General features: G+C 42.5%; 1 protein-coding gene across 1 annotated transcript in view; it reads right to left on the bottom strand.

The window, feature by feature from the left end:
- RRAS2 (RAS related 2) overlaps nt 1-21,708 on the bottom strand; it is a 44,186-nt gene extending 22,478 nt beyond the window's left edge. Inside the window, exon 1 of the mRNA XM_051804265.1 lies at nt 21,329-21,708. Within this exon, the coding sequence (XP_051660225.1) occupies nt 21,329-21,433 (105 nt within the window). The 5' untranslated portion in view covers nt 21,434-21,708. The remainder of the gene's footprint in view (nt 1-21,328) is intronic.
- Between the last annotated feature and the right edge of the window lie 298 nt (nt 21,709-22,006).

Below are 22,006 nucleotides of genomic sequence, written 5' to 3'. Positions count from 1 at the left end.
AGCTAAGATCAAAAATTTCTTAAGTTAATGTCTTTCCTACTCTGAAAGTAGGAACTAAAGATCCGTTCTAGATAGTAAGAGCATTTTCCTACCCTTCTATTACATCTCAGATCTCTACAAAGCCAGGTGCTGTTGTCAGTTGTGTAGGTTTGTAACAGCTCAGAAACAGATGTGGGCTTGGACCACAGCTCATCAGAAAGAGTCAGGTAGGAAGCTTGAGGAAGGCAAATTCTCAACATTCTTCATCTTAAAACATTTTTTTAACATGGTGATACAGTCAGGTTAACTGGCCCATTACACCCAGAGCCTACAGTTTTCTAGAATGAGTCAAGTTAGGATTAAATATTTCTACGCTAGTATTTTACTGTACATTTAAACTACAGCAACTTCCTACTAATGGAAGAGGGAGGTTTTATCATCTCCAGTTCTGGCATTCCACAATTACTCCCTGCTGCCTTCAGGACTAACAAGAGACCAGACAGTTCAAATTACCAGCCAAAAATTAAAGAAATCTCTCTCCTACGTACTAGCCATACAAACCACTTCTATATGTCCAGACACTTCAATAAAGTTCATATCACTAGAAGATGCCTTTTCACCCAACTCTAATATATATAACTTTTTTAATATATAATTTGTGCTCATATATATATATCTACATATATCTATATATAAAGTGCTAAACAGGGACTGAACTGAAAGAGTGAAAGCTTACATAAGTTTTAATCATACCACTTATTCTGCTAAAAAGAAAAAGAGACACAGAATCTATTAGCACATAGGCAATCAAAAGTTGAGATGACTCCTTCAGAGCCAGTAACAGATCTTATTTCCACTGCCAGATTATAGTAGGCATCGATAGCAATGCACTAGTTCCTGTCCTATAGGGGGTTTTTTCAATTACCAGTAAATTCCATGGAATTTCTGAACACCAGCTTGGACAATATCCAACATAAAAACATTCAATTTCATTAGCAAAGTCTGGAGTGCTTTATTTTTCCAAGATTTGTTGACTGATCATTAGAAGCTAATTATTTAGGAAAAGGCTATAAAATAGCACTTATATCTAATAAGAACTATTGCGTCAAGAAGATAAGCACAGCTCTAATAGCTTTATTTGCCCAAATTACATATTTATTCAACTCCAACCTTTTGGCCTTAGATTAGACTGTCTAGACTAAATTTGCAGACTACAGACAATTACTATTATCTTTAAGTTTTGAAAGTGTCATAAGCAGAAGCATCAGGAATGCTGAAACGACAGCTGTGTTATTTAGCCATCTATTTTCATTAGCAAGGCTAATAATTACTAGCCTTCCCCGTAAATCCTCACCCAACTAAGTAAAACATATAGCAGTTATCCTGGAGCATGACAATTTCAAATGATAATTAAATAATTGGTTGCCAACCCACGAAATAATGGACTTCTTGAAAGTGTGTTAATCATTCAGGAGTGCCAGCATCTCAAGCTGCATGATGCACATATTATAATAGTAAAATGTGCAGCAAAACCAATTAAAATGAAAACATACTGGGTAACTTCCCCTTCGAAAAGGGTGTCTGAACAGCTTGCAGGTGGCAAGCTATCAACAAGTTCATGCTAAAAAACTACAACAGCAATAACATACTAAACGCACACTTCTAACACGGCAGTTTCTTAAGTTTTCCACACACCACAATGACAGGGCATGAAAGCCACAGCAAACCAGTCTGACCAACCCAAGCACACAAGTCCCACGCTGCAGCCCCACCCACTGCAGCAGCTCAGCAGCCAGGAGTACACAGGTATTTTCACACATCCATATCAGTCACCACACTCTACTCTAAGACGAAAATGTGCTTTCCACCTCCTGAAACTATTTCTCAGAAGTTTGTGACTAAGCAGCAGAACCTCTGAAAGAAGGAGAATTTGTACTGGTCAGTAAGTGGGTTTTTTTCCATGTGATCTGTACTTTCAGATTTGGCTGCTCTGAGCAGGGCCAGCACACAGGCTTCCACAGGGACCAGGAAGGAGAACAGAGCACCTACATGCCACTCACTCCCAAGGGCAGCAACAAGCTCTGTAACCTTAATGTCCCCTCCACACAGTGAAGTTTTTCAAGAGATTCACATTTCAGCATCAGATTTTTAACCCAGACACATCAAGGAGAAGCACTCATAACCTTAATTTGAGATTTAGAGCCAAACAACGAAAAGCTTGAGAGTATTTTTTACCTTGTCTCTAACCTCAGGTGTCAGGTTAACCCACCTAATTGTGAGAGTGAAAAGGAAGGAAGGGGATCTCTTCCAAGGTATTGCAGGCTGCGTCAGCCTTTCCACGCTAGGGACAGTGTGTTCAGACCTTCCTGGCACACAAGCAGCCCCTTTGTTTTGTTCAACTGTTCGGGCGCAGTGTTCGACAGATCTGATTCCACAGATGGGAAGAAAAAGAGCCCAGACCTGGTCCTTGTCAACTGAACTTAGCAGAGCAATGTGGTGAGTTACTCCATCCGTGGAGTAAGATTGAGAAATCCTAGCCCATCTCAGCAGAGAGTTACTAAACACAGGTATTTCAGTGGTGCAGGCTGACCTGAAATCATGGGGAGGCACGATGGTTGTCAGAAAGCACAAGCATTTTAAACAGAGGCTGTTCTCACAAATGTGGATGCTACTGCTTCGTAAGTAATAGTTCAAATGAATACCACTGTTTTCAAAATTCCAGGTTTCTGTAAGAACAAATATCAGAAATGAAATACACGGAGTGCAAAGAACCTGCAGTGTGGACTTGTTTAACTGAAACAAAGCTTCAGCTGGACAAAACGCTTTGAACCAAGTAATACTGATTATTTTCCATCACAGATACCAGCAGAGTACAATGCTTTCCTTTCCAGATTAATCAGTGCTTGCAGGGAAGTTAAATCCTAATGTCCTTGAAGAATGTCTTCATAGACTCTCTCTCGCTACCACCAGCAGCAGATTTCAAGATCAAAGGTTATTACTCCTTCCCATCTGACAACAGTGTAATTCAGCCTGGTTTTCTCATCAAGGGGTACAGCGCATCAGGACTGTTTACAATAGGATATGTAGCACTTCATTTCTGACTTTTCAGAAGCAAAGCCATGTATATTAGAACTTCTACATTACAGACAGACAGCTGCAATTCCTAGAAGAAATACATGAGATAACAGAGAATGTTTTATCCTAAACAGAAATAAAACCAAGAAATACCAAACAATCAGACTCATGGTTGGGAATGCTTAGAAATTACTGCTCTGTTTTTTGCATCAGTGTCCCACGAGTCAGCCCAAATGTACTGTCCTGTGGTACCTCCAGCACCTGCGTTTTATTTCCCTTTGAGGTCCCTGTCCATGCCTGTGCTACACTGACATCCACAGCTCATGGCACAAGGTTGCTCACAATCAGTTGAACATGCTTTTAAATCAGCAACTCTGCAAACTACTACATGAAGTTTATGTGCAACCTAACATTTTCTGTGCGCCTCCCCCAGAATCCATACTCACTTACACTTAGTTGAAGAGTATCAAATTGGGCAGTACCTATTTTACCCAAATTATTTTTACAGCCTGCATGAAGTCACATCAACATCAGAATTGCACAACAACCAAGAGGAAGATGCCCGGATGGCCCTCCCTTTTGCACCACCAAGCAAGTGGCTGCACACAGGCACACCCCAGCAGCGTGGCAGTCATGAAGCCAAGTCATTCACAACAGGAATATTTACTAGGGAGATTGACAGAAGCAAGTTCTTGAGTGGCATTATCCTCTCATTTAATCAAGACTTGAAAAGCACAATGTGACCAATATGGTTGCAACTTACACATGAGGAAATGTGCACACAGTCAAATTCCAGGAACTAGAAACTACACAGTGGTTTTACAGTTGCTAATCCTGACGTGTAAGTAAGATTTCATTGCACAAAACTGGTAATAAGCACTATCTTGCTAAAATTAGCTTGTTAGCTTACCTACAGGGAATAGGAAGAGATCCTAAGGCCCTAGTAAGCACAATTAAATGCTCTTAAGCAGTGCCAGAATTTTCAGCCTCAGCAACTTCAGATTTTAAAGTCAAAAAGAGTGTCAAATGGAAATACATTTATGTTCTCAAATTTTAATAAAAATGCTTTTATCCTCAGTAGTCAGTCAACATATTTAAGCAAGCAACAATTTCCATCTAAAAAAAGCATATTTACCAGCAAAACATTTGGTTGTACTAAAACCAACCACAGTGTTTCTTCCCCTTCGCCTCTGCACCTGCGGGTGTAGTACCACTCTTAGTCAGCATCACCCCAAATCACAGGGCAGGGAAACACGTAGGAAACTCAGAGGGAGTTTATTATTTTTTTTGAATTATCATAGATATCACATGGAATAGAAAATGTTAGAGATAACTAACATTACTTAACATCTACAGCATTAACAAAGTTAATGTTAAGAATGTTCATGAAAAGACTGGACACGGCACTTAATGCCATGGTCTAGTTGACAAGGTAGTCATCAGTCAAAGGTTGGGCTTGATGATCTCTGAGGTCTTTTCCAACCTAAGTGATTTTCTGATTCCGTTAGATGAATATTTCACACGACCTTTGAGTTGGAAGACCTAAGCAGTTAGGTCTTAATCATGGCTTTTGTACTTTCAGAGACTGTATTATCTTAATAGCAAGGATTGTTTTACCCCAGTGAGAATATAATTACTCCCAAACCATGCGTTGCTGTAACTAAAGCAAGAAAACCAAATGCATCTGCGGTGAGGGAGCATCCTCCTCCGATTAAAACCCAGAGACACAGCACGCCCAAGATGCACGTTAGCAGACTTGTTCTCATGTCAAGACCTACTTCATACTACACGGCGCCACAAACTAGTTTTATGTGCAAATACCTACTTTCACATTTCAAAAAGCCACATCTATGACGAACCACATCAAGAAACTGCAAGCAAACATTCAGCTGAGGTGCTACATAATCAGACACCACACGCAGTCAACAAGTGTTTTTACAGTATGGCCATTTATGGTAGCAGTAAAGAAAGCAAATGAAAGATTGGAGCAGTCTTACATCAAGTATCATCACTTCCCGTGGTGGAGCTGATTCTAAGTAACAGATAAAAACCCATGATTTGTATTAAACATCACATCCACAGGCAATCCCTCATTGTTTAGGGAATTCACAGCTTGATCTAGAAGCATTTTCTAAAGTCACACAGACCTTAGGATCACTGCAAAGCAAGGTTTAGTATTTTATTCTCCAATATCCTACTTAGCACTGTGTTAGAGTAGGTTCCAGAATAGTTCTCTACCCACCATTTGTGAGGGAAGTTCCTCCATGGGGAAGGAGACCTTAAATTGAGACCAAACACTTACTCTCATTCAAAAGCACAAACTGTTGACAGTAAACAGTGCCTAATTTCCTTGAAGAGCTGGATGCTCAGGCAGAACCTGAGCTCTCCATTGAAGACCTTTTCTCATGAAACAATGGGTATCCTAATTTCTTGTTTGAAGCACAAAAGCTCCATATACTAACCCAGCCACTCATGCTGTGATAGCACGGCCCTGAGACAGCCATTCTCCACTTGTGGTTCTGTCATCTAAAGCTTGTAAATGCACCTTTGCTTAAGTAATTGGTAAGCAAATTAATACAGCAAACAGGGCTTTAACAGCTAAGTGCTCTTCCTTCAGTATAGCAGCAAACTCTCTGGAAACTATTCAATGCATCTACAGAACTTGAGACCATCACGAGCATGCAGACCTCCACTGGATCTAAAAAAATTCATCCTTTTTGCACTCTTCCCTTGCTCCTTACCTGACCCACATATTAAAAACCTCAGGGGGACCATCTGCACTGCAGGTACACAAACCCTTCCAAGAATGTATCGTTACTATGGCCTTTGCTGGTATCCCAAAGCTTAGTAGACTCACCATCAACAGAAAGAAAAAACCTTTGGCTGAGGGATCTTACTCTTTCACATACTTTGCTCTAGGGAAATGCCCCAGCCCAGCTAGAAGCTAGCAGAAGCACAACAGGTCTACATACAACAGATCTCATTAAACAAAGTATTTTTCTCATCCTTTTGAAAAACTGTAACTTTCTGTGCTTATTTAAACACACTTAAGCTGAGTTTTCTGTTGCCACTTCTTAGGAAGAGCACAGTTAACTCTTCAGAGCCACCCATATATCCCAGGCAAACTTTCAAGGACAGTTCTTTACCAAATTTCACTGGAAGAGAATAAATCCTTCTCTCCCTCTCCTGCTATTCCTGCTCTGAATAAAATATAATCTAGTATTTTAGTAGGCTTTCAAGTTTTAAAGGAAAATAAGGAAGGCATACCACTAAAAATGTAAAGAATTTGTTTTTCTCCTACACCATACTCATGCTGACCGGTTTACCCTCCCCTCCTCAAGATGACTAGCAGGCTTTTTGATTTCTAGCTTGTTAAAAGTGTGAACTTAAAAACTAAGGGTTCAAATTCAAATACTTCAGTTCAGTAGCAGCATATAGTCAAGATCAGCTCCGGGGGTTTCCAGCAAGGTGATTTCCCTTCTGTCCCCTGTGTGCACTCATTCTTACAAGGAATTTACATAAATTCTCAAATAAACTTGTTTTCTAAACTTGCAAGCTGCTGCCAGCCTGCACAGAGCAGCCAGATCACATGATTTTTTTACTTCATTTGCATTAGAAGATACATGCCGACTTCTCTATATATTATTCTTTTACAGACATCAGTTGAGGAGAAAAGGATCATTATCTGGAAAACAGAGGTACACATCAGATGAATATAGGTCATGAAAAGCACTGGTAAACATATTGTCTAAACCACATACAAGGATGATCAAAGTGAAGAAGGACAAGGACTGATGAAAAAGAACTCAATCATGCTAGTTTTATTTCTCCACTTCAGACAAGTTGGTTCCACTCCCTGTTGCTATTTCTCTCTGCTTTTATGATTACTAACTTGTAACAAATCTCTAATGAAGTAAGTTACATTCTTCAGGACAAATCCTGTGAACAGCCACAAAAGCAACTCAGTAATTTGTTCATTACTAAGATGTTTTGCCTTTAGAAACCCAGAGTTTGAATTCCACAAACAACACAGAAGGTACTAGATTTCTATACAGGTTAGTACCAACTTACAAGGAAGATCCGTTTTGTTTATCATAACATGCCAAATTAAACTTACATGCCACAATCAGCTGCACTATGCTGGTTTACAGTCTTTCAACTTGACAGGTCCCATAAGACTTTCCAGGAGAGAAGTCATTACTCCTGAAATGTAACCTTGCTGCTCTTATTTGCTTTCTCATCCCCTCCAAAGCAATCCAGCCATTCCCCCCTTCATTTCTGGAGGCCATAATCCTTCAGGGGCTGATTCTACAGTGTAGAAGGCACAGCACCAGAAGAACTACCTATCCCATGCAAAGAGCAAGAAAAAAGGCAACCCAGGAGTTTCCCATGGCATGAAATACAACAATTATAAAATCCACAAACAAAAACATTAGAAGCAAACAAAATTCCAAGTTGTTCTCTCTCCAAGCAAGTTCACATTGACAGGAACTGAGCAGTTAACAAATAAATAACCTGACCCCAATTCAGAATACGTACAGAAGGAACTCATACCAAACTAGCCAAATTCACTGCATGCCAAGTCCTCCACTACTGTTACTAACTCTGTAACTCTACTCTGGTAACCTGTTACTAACAGGTTAGCAGCACTTGAAAAAGTGGCTTTACCATACATCTAGTAGGGAATACAATTTAAAACATCTTGCTCTGAAGGAAAGAACATACTCCATCACCTAAACACACTCATTTTCATTATGAAATTAATCTACAGAGAAACATCTAAATTCAAACTGCAGTGTGCAAAATTCTTCCCTGACAGGTCTGACAGGCATATGTAATAACATATGATCTCAAATAAATAGGGAACATCATTATTTGATTGCTTTCTTGAGCAAAGGACTCCTGCAAATGTTTCATTTAAATCTATAAAGAGGCAGCAGTACAGCAAATGCCATCTTAAGATGTGTGAGTGGTGTGCAAAGACCTTCAATTTGTTTACTTTCAGAAGGCAGCTTTAGAATGCACAGGGTTTGATCAGAAGGGTTTTTGTTGGTTTTTTTGTTGCTTTTTTTTCTTTTAAAAAAAACCCTACTGCTATTTCCGCTCCCATATTCTACCAAGTAGAGATCTTGCGGTTAAGGCATTCAGTGAAGAGAAAACAGAGCGTGGAATGCACAGGCAGCCAGCCTTCTGCACCAAAACCACAGGAAAGCACATTAGTTTCTCTCATTTTTATAGATTAGAAACAGGTTCTTCAACTTCATCATACTTAGAATAATGGACTATTCAGAGTTCCAGTAATCAGAGGTGAAGTCTCCAGACAGGCAGTACATCAGTTTGACAAGCAGAAAACCTTCAGAACACCTTATGTTCTTGCTGGTTAACTCGTATGTAGCCAAGTGTGAACATACCTCTAACACAGGATTAGCACCACACAGCTCTGCCAGCTTTTAACATGCAGCAAAGCTGCTGTTATTTACACGGACCGGGTGGATGCTACCAATTAAAGGCAAGTAGTTTCTCTCTTAAGCTTTCTTCCAGCATTAGAAAGTATTTTAATCTAAATCATAAGTCTTCTAAGTCTCATCTCCTGGGCATGTGTTAAACTCAACCTTTCATAATGACCAAAACTCAAAACTGCTTAGAGGGACCATATGTGCTACAAACTTGCAGAACAGAATCAAGACCCAGTAAGGCACTGCTGGTTTTTTGTTTGAAGTTTTTTCATTGGTTTTGGGTTTGTTTTTTTTTTTTTTTAAGAAAGTAAGCAGACTTACAACAAAGCTCTCCTCAAATATGTTCTGGCATTGACAGCCTACATGCTTCAGGTTTAGGAAATGACCATCAGATCCTGAAGACTCAAAAGCAAATCTGGGGATATCTTCCCATGACTCGCTATGATAGCCCGCTGCCAGGAGAGCAGGCAGCCACTCATTTGCAACAGCACACACTCAGAAACACTAGTGTGGAAGCTGACAGTCAGTGTTCCAACTCAAGAGATTTTTATTCAGCAGTAAAAGTACTACCACACACATGGGGTTTTGCTTAGGAGAATCAAGTAGCATGAGCCCCTTTGCCTACATACACCATTGAGGAGAGACCAGAGGCATCATAACCCATTCATGGAAGAAGCTATAGAAAGATGATAAATACCTGGGTGAACAGTGTTAGGCCATCACAGTAGCATCTCATAGTAACTCCTAGCACAGGGGAAAAGCTGAGATACTTTTAAATTTCTCAACCTACTCATTTACCATGGGATTACTCATGTACAAAACAGCTACCTAGAGTACATGCACTGCAGGGAATTTTTTTAAGTTTTTAACATAAGCTGTTCAGCTGTTAGAAAACCCAGTCTCAATTATCTAGTCTGAAGCAAGTGGCTGCAGTTTAAATTATTCATCTTCTGAAATCACCCTGAACAAATTCTTCCAGATCACCACCTTCCTTCACGCAGACAGGCAGCCAGTGTCTTTTTCAGGAGATCAACTCACGAGATGGAGGGCTTTTGTTTATTTTCTCTCAGAATATTTGTAAATTGAAGAAAGACATAGAAGACGATGGGGTTTTTTTAATAGTTTAAGACCTAAAATTGCACCTTGAAATTCTAAAACTCTTAAACCTTGAGCAAAATCCCCAACTCAGCTGGATTTTAAAACCCCTGATCACAATTCCACTAAATAGACACTCAGATCAGCACAGATCAGATTATTTTCAAATTCTGCTCTAAATGAACAATTTTATTATCAGTTTCCTTTTTTGGGAGAAGACCTCTGGTGTCTGAGTTGAAATATTCAAGTTCTCCCACAAAACAAGTCAAAGCAGCTAAGGAGGAGGGGAAGCCACTATTAAAAATGTGTGGAATGTAACCTACTTGGCAGAAGGCAGATAATATTGGGACAAGGAAGTCAACTACTTCAGATCTGAGGCTTTTTTCTCCATATAGTCCCACCAACACAGATATTGGGTAATTTTAAATTTACAAATATTAGTGAATTTTAATCAACTTTTGTAGAATACATATGACTAAAAATAGTTTGACAAAAATAATTTATCAAATCCTTCAATTACCTAATACACACTATATCCATTCTAATGGGTGCAAAAACTTCTAGACAACAAAAGGAAAAAGTGTCTTCAGATACCTCAAAAGCTGAGTTTTCAAGTATCTTTTTTAAAATCAAAGAAGTTGAGATATATGCATCAACATATTTGGGTGTACTGCTCCAGTAAGATAGAAACAAAGCAGGAACTGTACGAGCCAAAACAATTTCTCTAGTTAGTAGATTTAGGTCACAGATACAGGAATTCAGAAATGTTGAAAACCTGAAGCATCCTTGATAAAACTACAGCACTCAATTTAAAATGTCTCTTTGCACTAAGTAATGCTCTCAGAACAAATACCCGGGGACCAAAGAGCGGATCCACTGGCAGGCAGTGACCTCACTTCCAGCCTCAGTGGTCTCAGAGATGCACAGGCACCCGCAGCAGCTGGGCCAGACAGAAGACCACAACAGCTTGAAGACTCAGAGCTGCCCTAACTTCCAGCTGAACCTGAAAGAAATGAAACCTCTGGCTCCATTAGTTGATCTGACACAGTCTAAACCCTGTAGGACTTCAGCTGAACACCCTCTTATCTGATAACAGGACTCACTTATCAGGATTACACACAGGAGGCATTTCACAACTCTTCTTGCCCCCCATGCAATAAGAGTAGCCACTCTTGAGTCTCAGTCTCCATCTTGAGCAGAGCTGGAAGAGGCTAACTTCCCCCCATTGCACAAGGTTTCACCCAGTTGTACGCATATCATCATCTTCAGTGGTTAATCTGCTGCCTGTCCCATCCCTCCCTCACTCTCTCTGCCTGCAGAAGGGTCTCACTGTAACTGCTAATGTTGGTCCACATCAGCTACAGAGAATTTTACCTGGATGTTTGTACAGCAACCTTTCTACAGCATCACCCCCGAGGCTGAAGTAATATGACAGAGTAAGTTACAAATCACACAACTGCTAGAAACAGAAGCATCTCAAATTACTTTACTGCTGAAGACCTGTTTTTATCTAACATTTAATCCTAAATCATGCTCAAGAAGTTACACTGAGCAGCCCGATTCCCTTCTGATGGTTTCTTGATGATTCTGGAGTGCCCCCAGTTGATTAAACCTCCCATAATCCAGGCATGGTATTGCACCTTAAACATTTAGTTACTGTAGCAATCAAACAAGATAAGAGCTTTAAGGTTTAGTACTTCAGTTGGTAGCATCACTCGTACAACATAAAATTTTGCCCTAACTGCTAGAGAAGTAACTAATTCATAAGAGCTAGAAGCACAAGCCTCCAAACCAAAGCTAAGTAGTCAACAGCACTGTTGGTTGATGACAACATGCTAAAAAGCCAGCATTAAATGTAGCGAGGCAGGATATTCAAAGTGGTTGGTCCACTGGATGCCACAGGTAGAACACTTCATTTCTAGAAAAAAAAAGAAATTCCACCACACCCCCCTCTTAGGCTTACAGAGACAGAAATAAGATTATCTCCACAGTTTAAAACTTTTCATTTAAATACACACAGATGGTAAGACAAAGATCATTGGCTTAATTTGGCTGATGTGCTAAGAAAGGTCTTGGCCTCACAGGTTTACTTTCAAACTTGAGGGTCTGGAAAATGTTTATCATGGATACAACCATCAAATAAAGTCTTCAGAATTCACTGCAACACTAAAGGTGTGCTGCTGAGCACACGAGGATATTGCCTCCCTAAGACCCCAAGCAGGATCTCAAGTTGGTAATGAATTTCCAGCAGGGTGAGAACTTGCTCCATGGGGAGGGCGAACATCAGTTAAAGGGAAGTCAAAGTATAGGAAATCAAAGTGATACAGCACCTACATGTGCATCTTGGAAATCTCACTCAGGTCACGTAGTCAAAGGTTCAGGTACTATTGTTTTGGGTCTGAGGGGAGGCAGGAGAACTTGATGCAAAGGCAAGGGCACTATGCTTCTGGAGGACTTCAAAGAAAGACTGCTAGGAAAAAATCCCGAGCAGTAACTGAAATTGCAAAATACACTCGTAATTGCATTCTTAGTAATACTGGGTCATGAAAAGCCAGAATCCATTTAAATACATCACCATTACTTTATTTGGTTTTGCTAAGGAAGGCCTCTTAGTGTGAGCTAGTAGAGGAAAACGCTGTATGCTTTTTTAGCAGAGTTGGTATCACATACACAAGTACATTATCAACAACTACTTTTTACACGTGATTACAAAACACCTTCATAAAAGGAGAGAAACACAGAAATATTATTATGAACACACAATTTAGAAACTCCCTACCTCAGGCAGCACATATTACTGTAATCCCACTTATTTTTCTTACATAGAACAAGTCTAATAACAGAATAAATTTAGCAGATCACTTTTCTACCCAAAGATGCCAGATTTTTCACACAGATTTATCAGCAGCATCCTACCATTTCATGGTCTACTTACCACAAATGAAGTAAAATATTCAGATTTGCTTGCAGGTTTATGGATTAATGTTTTCTTAAATGAGGAATGCTGAAGATGCTCTGTAATATGAGCTGGGCATGTTAGTTTTGTCAGAAAAACTCAACACAGTAACTGCAGTGATATTAAAATTTCTTTTCCTAGCAAAACGTAACTAGTGACTCAACATATTATAATATCACTACAGTTACAGAATGCTCCTGTTCCAGTCTGAACAGGACTGGAAAAATAATTTGCTTTTAAGTTGTGTAGAAGCTCAAGTTTACTTTCTGGCTTAGAAGACTTGAGGAAAGTGACACAGTTGATAGTTATTAACGTGCGTACCTACAGTTAATCTGCTGAGAAATAATGCTTCTCATAGGGCCTCTGAATAAAGATATTTGCAGAGTACTTTTGCTTATGAATGTTACACTATTTTTTTTCTTCAACTGTAGTATTTTTCTGTGTCAGTGCTAACATCTGGTTAATTATTAAGGCACGCTGGTGCTAGCAGCTAGTACTTTACGCTATCTTTAATAGTGCCCTTCTGCATACATTCCTGCTGCCTGAACTCACTCCTATCTGGATTCACCAAAAACTACAGTTCGCTTTCTGGTCGCAGCTGAGAAGCTGGTGCAGGTCTGGTTAAATGAGCCCGACTGCCAGATGAAGTTGTTTGCAAAGCTGCACAGTGAACCAGACAGGGTAACTGATCCCGGGTAAAAACATTCCCTGGTTATTTTTAACTCCGATGGCTTGTGGAGTTTCAGCAAACTAGAGGGAGTAAATAGCTATAGTGGCAAACTGCTGTGGCAGCACGGGGACCTTTTCAACGTTTTTCCTTACTGGTAGTACTGGCTTATCAAATTAAACCTTCAATTACAACAAAGCCCTGTTTCTTCAGGCTTGCAGAGTAAAAATATTTCCCTGGCTTTGTGCCTCCCCACTGTCAGTACCTTCTAAAAAGCAAACGATCAACTTGCCCTCACTTTCAAGGCCCTTCAGTTCCTCCACCTGCACCACCACACCACTCCTATTGCTTCAGCACAGCCCTTGTGGTCACAAATGCAGCTCTCACTTGCCAATCGCAGTTCTGGGGAGCTCCACACAAGCCTCTTCTAGAGGCTTCTCCTTTTTAGTCCTTTGTGGGATTTTGTGTGAGCACATCTGTACGTTACAAAAATTCACAAAATTAACTCCATCATCCAACAGGATATCCAAGTTTACGGCACTTCTCCACCTAACTAGAGAAGTGCACGCAGTCCTCCCCAGTAACCCTCACCCAGGGTTTGAGGCTCTGTGTATGCTTAAGGACAGCTTAAGTGCAAGTTCTCCAGCTTTTCCCATTCCAGCAGCAGATTAGAACCCCTGACCTCGCTGTAATGACAGCCCTTGCACACAATGCTTGATTAGTCGCAAGATCAACCACTTAAACATGAATATGTGACCTTCTTTAACTTAACCAAGAACAGCCCATGCACTGCAATCCAGCCAGCCCTCTTAAAAACAACCTAATAAAAGCAAGCAATCCATAAAAAAGTAATTTCAACTTCATGGAAGTTCCACCTAGAAGCACCACTGCACATCGGGCACTTTACAGGTTGGGATGTGACCAGCTTAAGTATACGTATGGTGTGTCATCAGAGGAGAAAAAGTAAGAAAAGCAAACAGACTAGGTAAACATCCCTTGTCTGCTATCTACTTCAAGTAATTATGTTATAAAGAGAGGAGAGAAATATTTTCTTTTGCATTACCTGTTCCCACAAAGTGCCCTACAGGCTATCCCAAACCTACGCTGCAACCACACTTAAGCCGTGAGACAGAACATAAAAAGTAGCAAAGAACAGAAGATAAAAAGATACAAGAAAAAAAAGTTGTTCACAGTCACAGATCATACCTTAGTAATGAAGGATACAGTTCAAGACAAACAGAAAGGGCCTCACTCACTGCTCAGATAGAAATAATTCATCTGGGAACTAACTCTAGAAATTTGTAGTAGCAGGCTACCATTGCTGTCCCACAGAATTTCAAAACCAAACTCCACCAACTTGATAAGGCAAGTCACTTGCAGGGAAACATTGCCTAATGGCATCATTGGCAATTAAACTTTTCAATCTAGTTCCCATTCACTCTTACTCCTTACAGTAAGAGTTTGTCTTGGATGTTCAAAGTTGCATCCAGAAATCTTTGGAAGTTATATGGAGAGCAACAAAGTTCTAAAGAAGAATAAAAAAGAAAAGTATCAATTATAGGTGTGATTTCAGTTTTAATGATGCTTTTACACATTTGTTGAACTCGAACACATTCACAGAAGTGATGCATTTATCTGGTTGTTAGATGTTCCTTTAACAATGCCTTATGAACATAACTGAAGACAAGAATACCAAACCTGTGGAGTTGAAGCCACCTGAATTGTCTCAACCAACAGAGAAGTTCTCCGCTCGTGTCACGCCACTCTAGACCTGAAAAGTGACTCATTTGGGAAGGTCTGCAGAAAACCCAGTTTCCTACCAGCTAGCCAGAAGACTGCTATGCTACACTTCACGAAGCTGGTATTTATCTTTGGATTTATCAAGGAGCTCAGTCACAACATTTTCAGTGCTGGGAATGCTTTTGGTAAGTGTGAACAGGTTGCACAAGGCATACAAATACGAGTCATTCGGGTCCTTCAAAACTCTCCGGAATATAAGGGCTCTACTTATGAGAGCCACCCTCTACCACCACTACTGAACACTGGAATTCAGAGCTCCAGCCAAAACCAGAAGCAGGAGCCTCTCCCTCTAGTACGGGAAGGAGGAACAGGGCTACAGGCCAGCGGCTGCCTATTCATCCCTCAGAGTGCAAAGGGCATGCCGGCCAGTAATCTGGGAAGCTGTGCCAGTACTCCTTGTGCAAGTGGCAGTAGAAGACAACCTGATAACCAAAAGGTACGTCAATATTTACTTGCTATATAAGCAACCGCTGCCAGGAGTGAACGCACAGAAAGGTGCTTTCTGACTGCGACGCGCGTTAGGTTATCCCAAAGGAATTTCAACTTTGGGAAAGAACTGTAAATTGCTCAAAACCAGAATGAGTATCTCAAAACTGCCACACTGCTACAAATTTATGCCAGCTTTTGAACCCAGCTCAGTCCTACCCTGTATGTGCCATTTAGCACATGGCATCCCTGTTGAGTAGTTTAGGATGTATTATGCCACTGCTGGCTATACTCACAGGTAACTTAAGGTTTCCTTCTTGCCTGCAAGGCAAGCCTGAAGTCATCTACCACATTCCCAAGCTGTAGATCTACAACTCATCGGAGCGAGTCCAACCTTTTACGTGGTAGCAGTGCTCCAGGAAGCAAGAAGCTGAGCGGTTCAGGTTTCACAAGAAGGGCAACAAGCAGCCCTTATTATTCCAGGTGACTGCATCACAAGTGCTTTGTTTTGATTAGGATTTTTATTTCCCACCTTTAACCCCAACAGATGTCAACAATCAGTTGCTCGCTCTCCTGGACTGTATTTTGTCACCTTGAGTTACACTGCACGACTCACGGTAAGAAGGCCCCACGCTTTATCACAATGTAAGCATACCAGTCCCAGCATAGCCCTGCGTGAATCTGCAGCCTGGAATTCGTGGCATCCGATTCCTTTGATTTCCTTATGCACTTACTTGAAGAGCATTTTTTTGGACGGTCAGCGAGGGTTAGTCAGAACACCCAGAAACTCCGGAGGGATTTGCACATCCCGAGTCCAGCATACAGAAGTGGTACACTGAGACATCAGGGTCTGTCAAACATCCAGTACGTTGGCTCCAGCACCAGCTGCATGTTCAGTTGTTGCTTTTCAATCTACTTTACTACTCTATTTTAGAGCTTGAAATTCATATTTAGAGCATAAAATTCAGAACAAGCTATTTTGTTGCCCAACAGCTATTTCAGAGATAAAAGACCCTTTGAGATAACCCACCTTTAGCTTTATTTCTAGCTAAGGAGAACTAACAGTCTTGTGAAAGTAGCAGCTTGGAAAAGTAAAAGAAAAAGAGGAAAAAAAGCCTGAACAACTGCTTGCCATCCATCTGCAAGTCATATGCTTGCTTTCAGACAAGTGTCTGATATTAACATTCAAGAGTCAAAAATCTACATCCAACTCATTTTACTCACTAGTTAGTGGAACAGTAAGCTCAGCTCCAATCAGAGCTTGTTACCAACAGTTTAAGAGCAGTAGGAAAAATACTTTCTTTTACAAATTTGGCAGTAAGATTTGAGCTTGTAAATACAGTATGAAATCAGTAAACAAACAAAAAAAACCCAAACACTGAACCTCTACATGCGTTTTGTATCACATTAACTGTTTTAGCAGTTTCAAACATGTTCATGCATTACCACAGGTAACATCAGGCCAACTGACAAACTAAGCTGAACTCAGTCACACTTAATTATGTCCAGTCAATACCATCTCAAGGATCTAGGGACATTTATTAACTAATACATTCATGTGGGTCACTAGAGTCTGCTCAGTATGTAAAACTATACACGTCACTGTCACAAAACAAAAGCTATACTTTTATGAAGAGAAAAATAATGTAGGAAAATAATTTTATCAATTCTGATCAGAAATATCCACTATTTTGCAGAGCAGATTTGAAAGAATAAAACATTGGAGACTTTCTTGCTGAATACTGCTAAAACTAGCTATACGTTGTTCAGATTTGAAAAAAAAAAAAACAACCATGAAGTAAATGGCAACTGCGGGATAAAAAAAAATTCAGAGGGTGATTAGGTAGTTGCTAGGCTGTATTCCCTTTGAGCAAGGAAACCTGAATATTACAAAGGGCTGAGTTACAGGGGAATGTGGGGTATTTTGTGACAGACCTCTGCATGACAGCTGGAGAAAAGCTATTGTGGCAACAGCTGTGTGCTCTGCACAGCTCATACTCCCAAATACCTCAGCCTGCTAAGAGGCCAGTTAACTGGCTGCAATGCATTTTAAAAGTTTTCTGCCTCTTGGGATGTAAGCATGATGGATTATTTGTGTATGTTTTCAATAAGAGAAGGAATGCTTGGTTCTACCACTTAGAGTTTTACAAAATGCTGTGGTGAATGCTGAGCTATCATTCACTGCTGCTTTCCTAGAGTTTATGGCTTCGACATCCCATCAACTCTCCTCCCCAATTAAAACATCTTCACTTCCTGTCTTAACAGTGCACAGACTCAACAGCAGTAAGTTCATCTATCATATCCTGATTTAAAGGAAATGATCTGATATTTCCAGGATGAAATCCTGGCCCACCAACAGCAATATTGAGCTGTGTTTATCTCCCTAGAGGAAGAATTTTGAGGAACACACTACAGTCATCTAACCACCGAAAGCTTTGATCTGCTAATTTGTACTCTAAAGTTCCTCCAAATTTCTAGATGAACATCTGAGAAGTGAACCCAGGACCACAAGCAGCTGTACACAAGTGACCAACTACACCTCGTGCACCCGCTCCTCCTGCTCCACTAATTAGCACAGTGATGCTGGACCCAGTAAGTGAAAGAGCTTTCATTGTATGAGATGGGTTTGCTCACTCAGCCTCCTTATAAAAACGTTGTTGTTTCAGCTCAGACTGAGCACAACAATCATGGTGAACTGATACTCACACAGGAGTGCTTCACATGCTGATCCCTACCATAACCTCAGCCATTACTACTCCTGTAGGAATGAACGCTCTCTGCTTCCCCACCAACACCTAAACAAGGTAGGAAAGGATGAGCTGTGCAGGATCCCAGAAAGCTGGCAAAAGAAGGCAGATTCATTAGCTCTTCTTACATCCTCCATTCCTCGTGTTTTCACTTGTTTTATCTGAAATCAAGGAAGACTTTTCCCGTTTTCAAATATGAATCCCTTCTTGTCTTTCAAAGATACAACGTAAATCACAGCACATGCTTCCCCATGATATCCTGTCACCACAATAGTCTTATTTACCAGAAAATAATCAGTAGCACTGAAGTAAAAGCAAGAACAACTGTACTTGAGTACTGATTTACTGAAAATTAAATAAAGAATTATAGGAGAGCAAAGTCAAGTGTAGAAATATTTGCCATTATCAGTAAGGAGAAAACACTTTCCTTTTTAAGCTTCAAAACTGAGTTGCTGACAGCCATATTTTAAACACAAGGAATAAAAAAGCAAAATAGAATTTAAATCTTTCACTGACATCACGATCTGTCATGTGGCAAGAGCTAGTACTGATCCATGTTTTAGTGAAGGCCACACTACACGTTTGTCACTTAATCCTAAGAAATTCCAAAAATGAAGCACGTGACTTGCTTGTAATCAATTTTAAAACAACTTGGAGCAGTTTCTGTGCAGCCTTAAAAGACAAACAATGTATCTGGCAATACACTGCCCATACAGAAACTACCTAAGTGCTTGCACGGGCTTTGCACACGCTTGATAACATCACAGCTTTAAGAGCTCAGGAAGACACTGAGGGATATAAATAATACAGCAAGCCTCATCTCTCATTGTCCGTAACCACATGGCAAGCGCGGAAACAACACAAAACTCTTCTCTGAGGTACCCGAGGTACTGTTCAGGAGGTACTGCTCAGCTATTTCTCTTTGGGTCTGGTGTTTTTTAAGGCTGAATTTTCTGCTAAACTTCACTTTGCGGTGGCAAGATTTTATCTCAAGATAAAGCTGCGGAGAGGGCAGGAGATGAAGATAAATTAATGCAAACTGACAATAAGTTGTTTTGAAATCTCACCCTCAACGTGTCAGCTTAACACTACAGTGCTGTTCCCTCAACACTATTTCAAAGTGAACTATTTCTTTTCCTGCTGTTATTCGAAGAGATACTTATATGTGACAAAGCAGACACAGGTTCCTCTTTTGCATGTATTTGCTGGAAGACAAGTGTCAGTCACAGCACTTGACCCAAAACTTTTATTTACATTTTATATAAGCTCAAACTTTTAGTTTAAAGAATTAATTTCTACCCGTGCTCAATTATTGAAGCTATCCAGTACCCAGCAGAACCTTACTGCTCTTAATATAAATGGATGTGCCCTGGCATCAAGTGTGAAGTTCACTTTTTTTTCCTCCTTCTGTCTTTAATAGAAATTACAGCATTTTTGTTGTGAAGTTAAAGTTATCCAAAAGCCTTTGATTCTGCCAAGGAATCCAGAAATCCATTCAGCAACATTTCCTGAGACAGCAGCATCTCAGAACTGAAGCCACGTCCAGCTGCACACGTTACTGTTACAGCCAGCTTAGATGTTCACAGCAAGACACAGGCAACACCAGCTAAAGCAGCAGGATCATGTTTGAGTGAACAGCACCCTAAACCAGGTTCAGACAACCACGGTGCTCAATTATCTCCATACACAAGCAATGAGGAATTCAATCCACACACTGAGAGGACTGCAGTTATTCCAGCCTCATCACCTTCAAACAGACCAACAACTCAGTATTCTACCAGTATCTGATCAGCCATCTATGCATCTGAAAAAAGGCACTGTACAACACATTTCAATCTCAAATACACCATTCAAACTAACTTCCAAAGAGCTAATTCTCCCAAAGTGTCTGTTCTGATCCTGGATTTTATAAGCATTCAGTTATCCAGTACTTACCCAAAATTTCAAAGCGCTGTTTCTTGTGTAGTTAGTTAGTCTATTCTGCAGAGCTTAAATTCTAATCAGAGTACTACAACTAATGAACACATGGACATACGTGTTAGTGACAAAAATCTGAAATAAAGAAATAGTCTATTTGCTATCAGATCACCTGTTGTAACAAAATATTAGCTGAGAACACCATTGCCCCAAGCATTAAAAGACAACTTTGCCCCGCTGTCAAGCAGCCTATCTTAGGGGTTGGTAGAGCATTATGGCCTCTCCTCAGTGGAATAAAAGAAAACAAACAAAAAGCTATGCTCTCCAGATTTGCTGATCTGCCGTCAGCTACACCAACAAGCAGAACGCAAGTGGTTGTCTCCTCCTCCCACCATAAACAGGCAGAGGTAGAAACGCGAAGCAACAGGGCAGAGGATGAAAATAAATAAAGGGGCTACGGCTGAATTAGTGGTGAAACAGTTAAAAGGGCTCTTCCTCGTGAGACTGAGACGCACGCTTTGCAGCACCTATTCTGTCATGTTTTTTACTGAAAGCGAATAAAAGAAAAAGTTCAATTGTCTAGAAGTTGAAGGATCCACAGCAGCTCAGAGAGGCGGTGGAGGGTGGCTGCTCACAGCTAGCACAGCGTGCCCACTGCAAACCCTCCTCTTCTCTCGCGGGGAGCCGCAGGAGCTTCCTGGCCCCTCGCCGGGCCGGTACAAGATGCTCAGCCCGGGGCAGCTATTTCGGAGCCGGACGCCGAGTGTCACCGCTCCCCGGCCGCGGCTGCCGACCGCGCCTGCCGCTTCCCGGGCGGAGCGCGGGGCCGGACCCCGCCCGCGACACCGGACCCGCCGGTCCCAGCGCCGCGGCGGCCCCGGCGCTGAGCGCGCCCGGCCCCGGCGAACCCCACCCCGGCGGCGGCGCCCGGCGGGCCGGGGGCGGCGTCCGCCCCTTCCCGCCCTCCAGAACCTTCCCGGGGGCTCGCACCACCCCGGCCACCGCCGCCGCCCCGGGCCCCTCAAGGTCACGCCGCCGCCGCCTCCCCACCCCTGGCTTCCCGCTGCCCCGCCGGCAGCATCCCGCGGCGCCGCCAGGAGCTGCCGCCCCGCCGCGCCGGCTCCAGCCCCGGCCCCCCCGCGCTGCGCGCCGGGCAGCGCCCAGGCCCCGCCGGGCGGAGCGCTTTCCCCCCGGCGCCGCGGCCCCTCACCTGGATGAACTGGATGGTGAGCGCCGACTTGCCCACGCCGCCGCCGCCCACCACCACCAGCCGGTACTTCTCCTGCCCCGGGCCGTCCCTGCAGCCCGCGGCCATGGGGGAGCCGAGCGCAGCCGATCGCGGCAGCGCCGCCGCCGCCGCCGCCGCGGGGTCCGGCGCCTGCCTCTCTCCCCGCCGCTCTCCTTCTCCTCCTCCTCGGGCTGAGCAGCCGCAGGCCCCGCCGCCCCGAGCAGCGGCAGCAGCAGAGGAGCAGCGGCCGCCCCGCCGAGCGGAGCAGCGGCAGCGCCGAGCGGAGCGGAGCCGAGCGCACAGCACCGCCCGCCCCCGCAGCCACGGCGCCGCGCCACTAATGGCCGCCGGGGGCGGGGCCGCTCATCGCCATGCTAATGAGGGCCGGGGTATGCATGAGGGGGCGGGGCCAGCCCGGTGCCGCCGTGCGAACGGCCGGGGGCGGGTCATCGCCATGCTAATGAGCTCTTGCATATGCATGAGGGGCCCGGCCCCGCCCCTGCGTTGGCACCGCGCGGGGTGTGCCAGCCCCGGGGGTCGCCCCTGCCCCGCTCTCCCGCCCCCGGACACGGCGCGGCGGAGGTAATTAGCGGTGTCCTCCTGGGCTTTGCTGGGGCGCCCGCCTGAGTGCCTCATCAACATTAATGAGCCGCTCTGGGT

The sequence above is a fragment of the Manacus candei genome, unplaced genomic scaffold (genome assembly GCF_025592945.1).
Source record: "Manacus candei isolate 608988 ecotype Guabito, Panama unplaced genomic scaffold, ASM2559294v1 h1tg000060l, whole genome shotgun sequence".
Lineage (NCBI taxonomy): Eukaryota > Metazoa > Chordata > Aves > Passeriformes > Pipridae > Manacus > Manacus candei.
The sequence above is the reverse complement of the archived record's forward strand: the minus strand, read 5'-3'. Positions and strand labels throughout refer to the sequence as shown.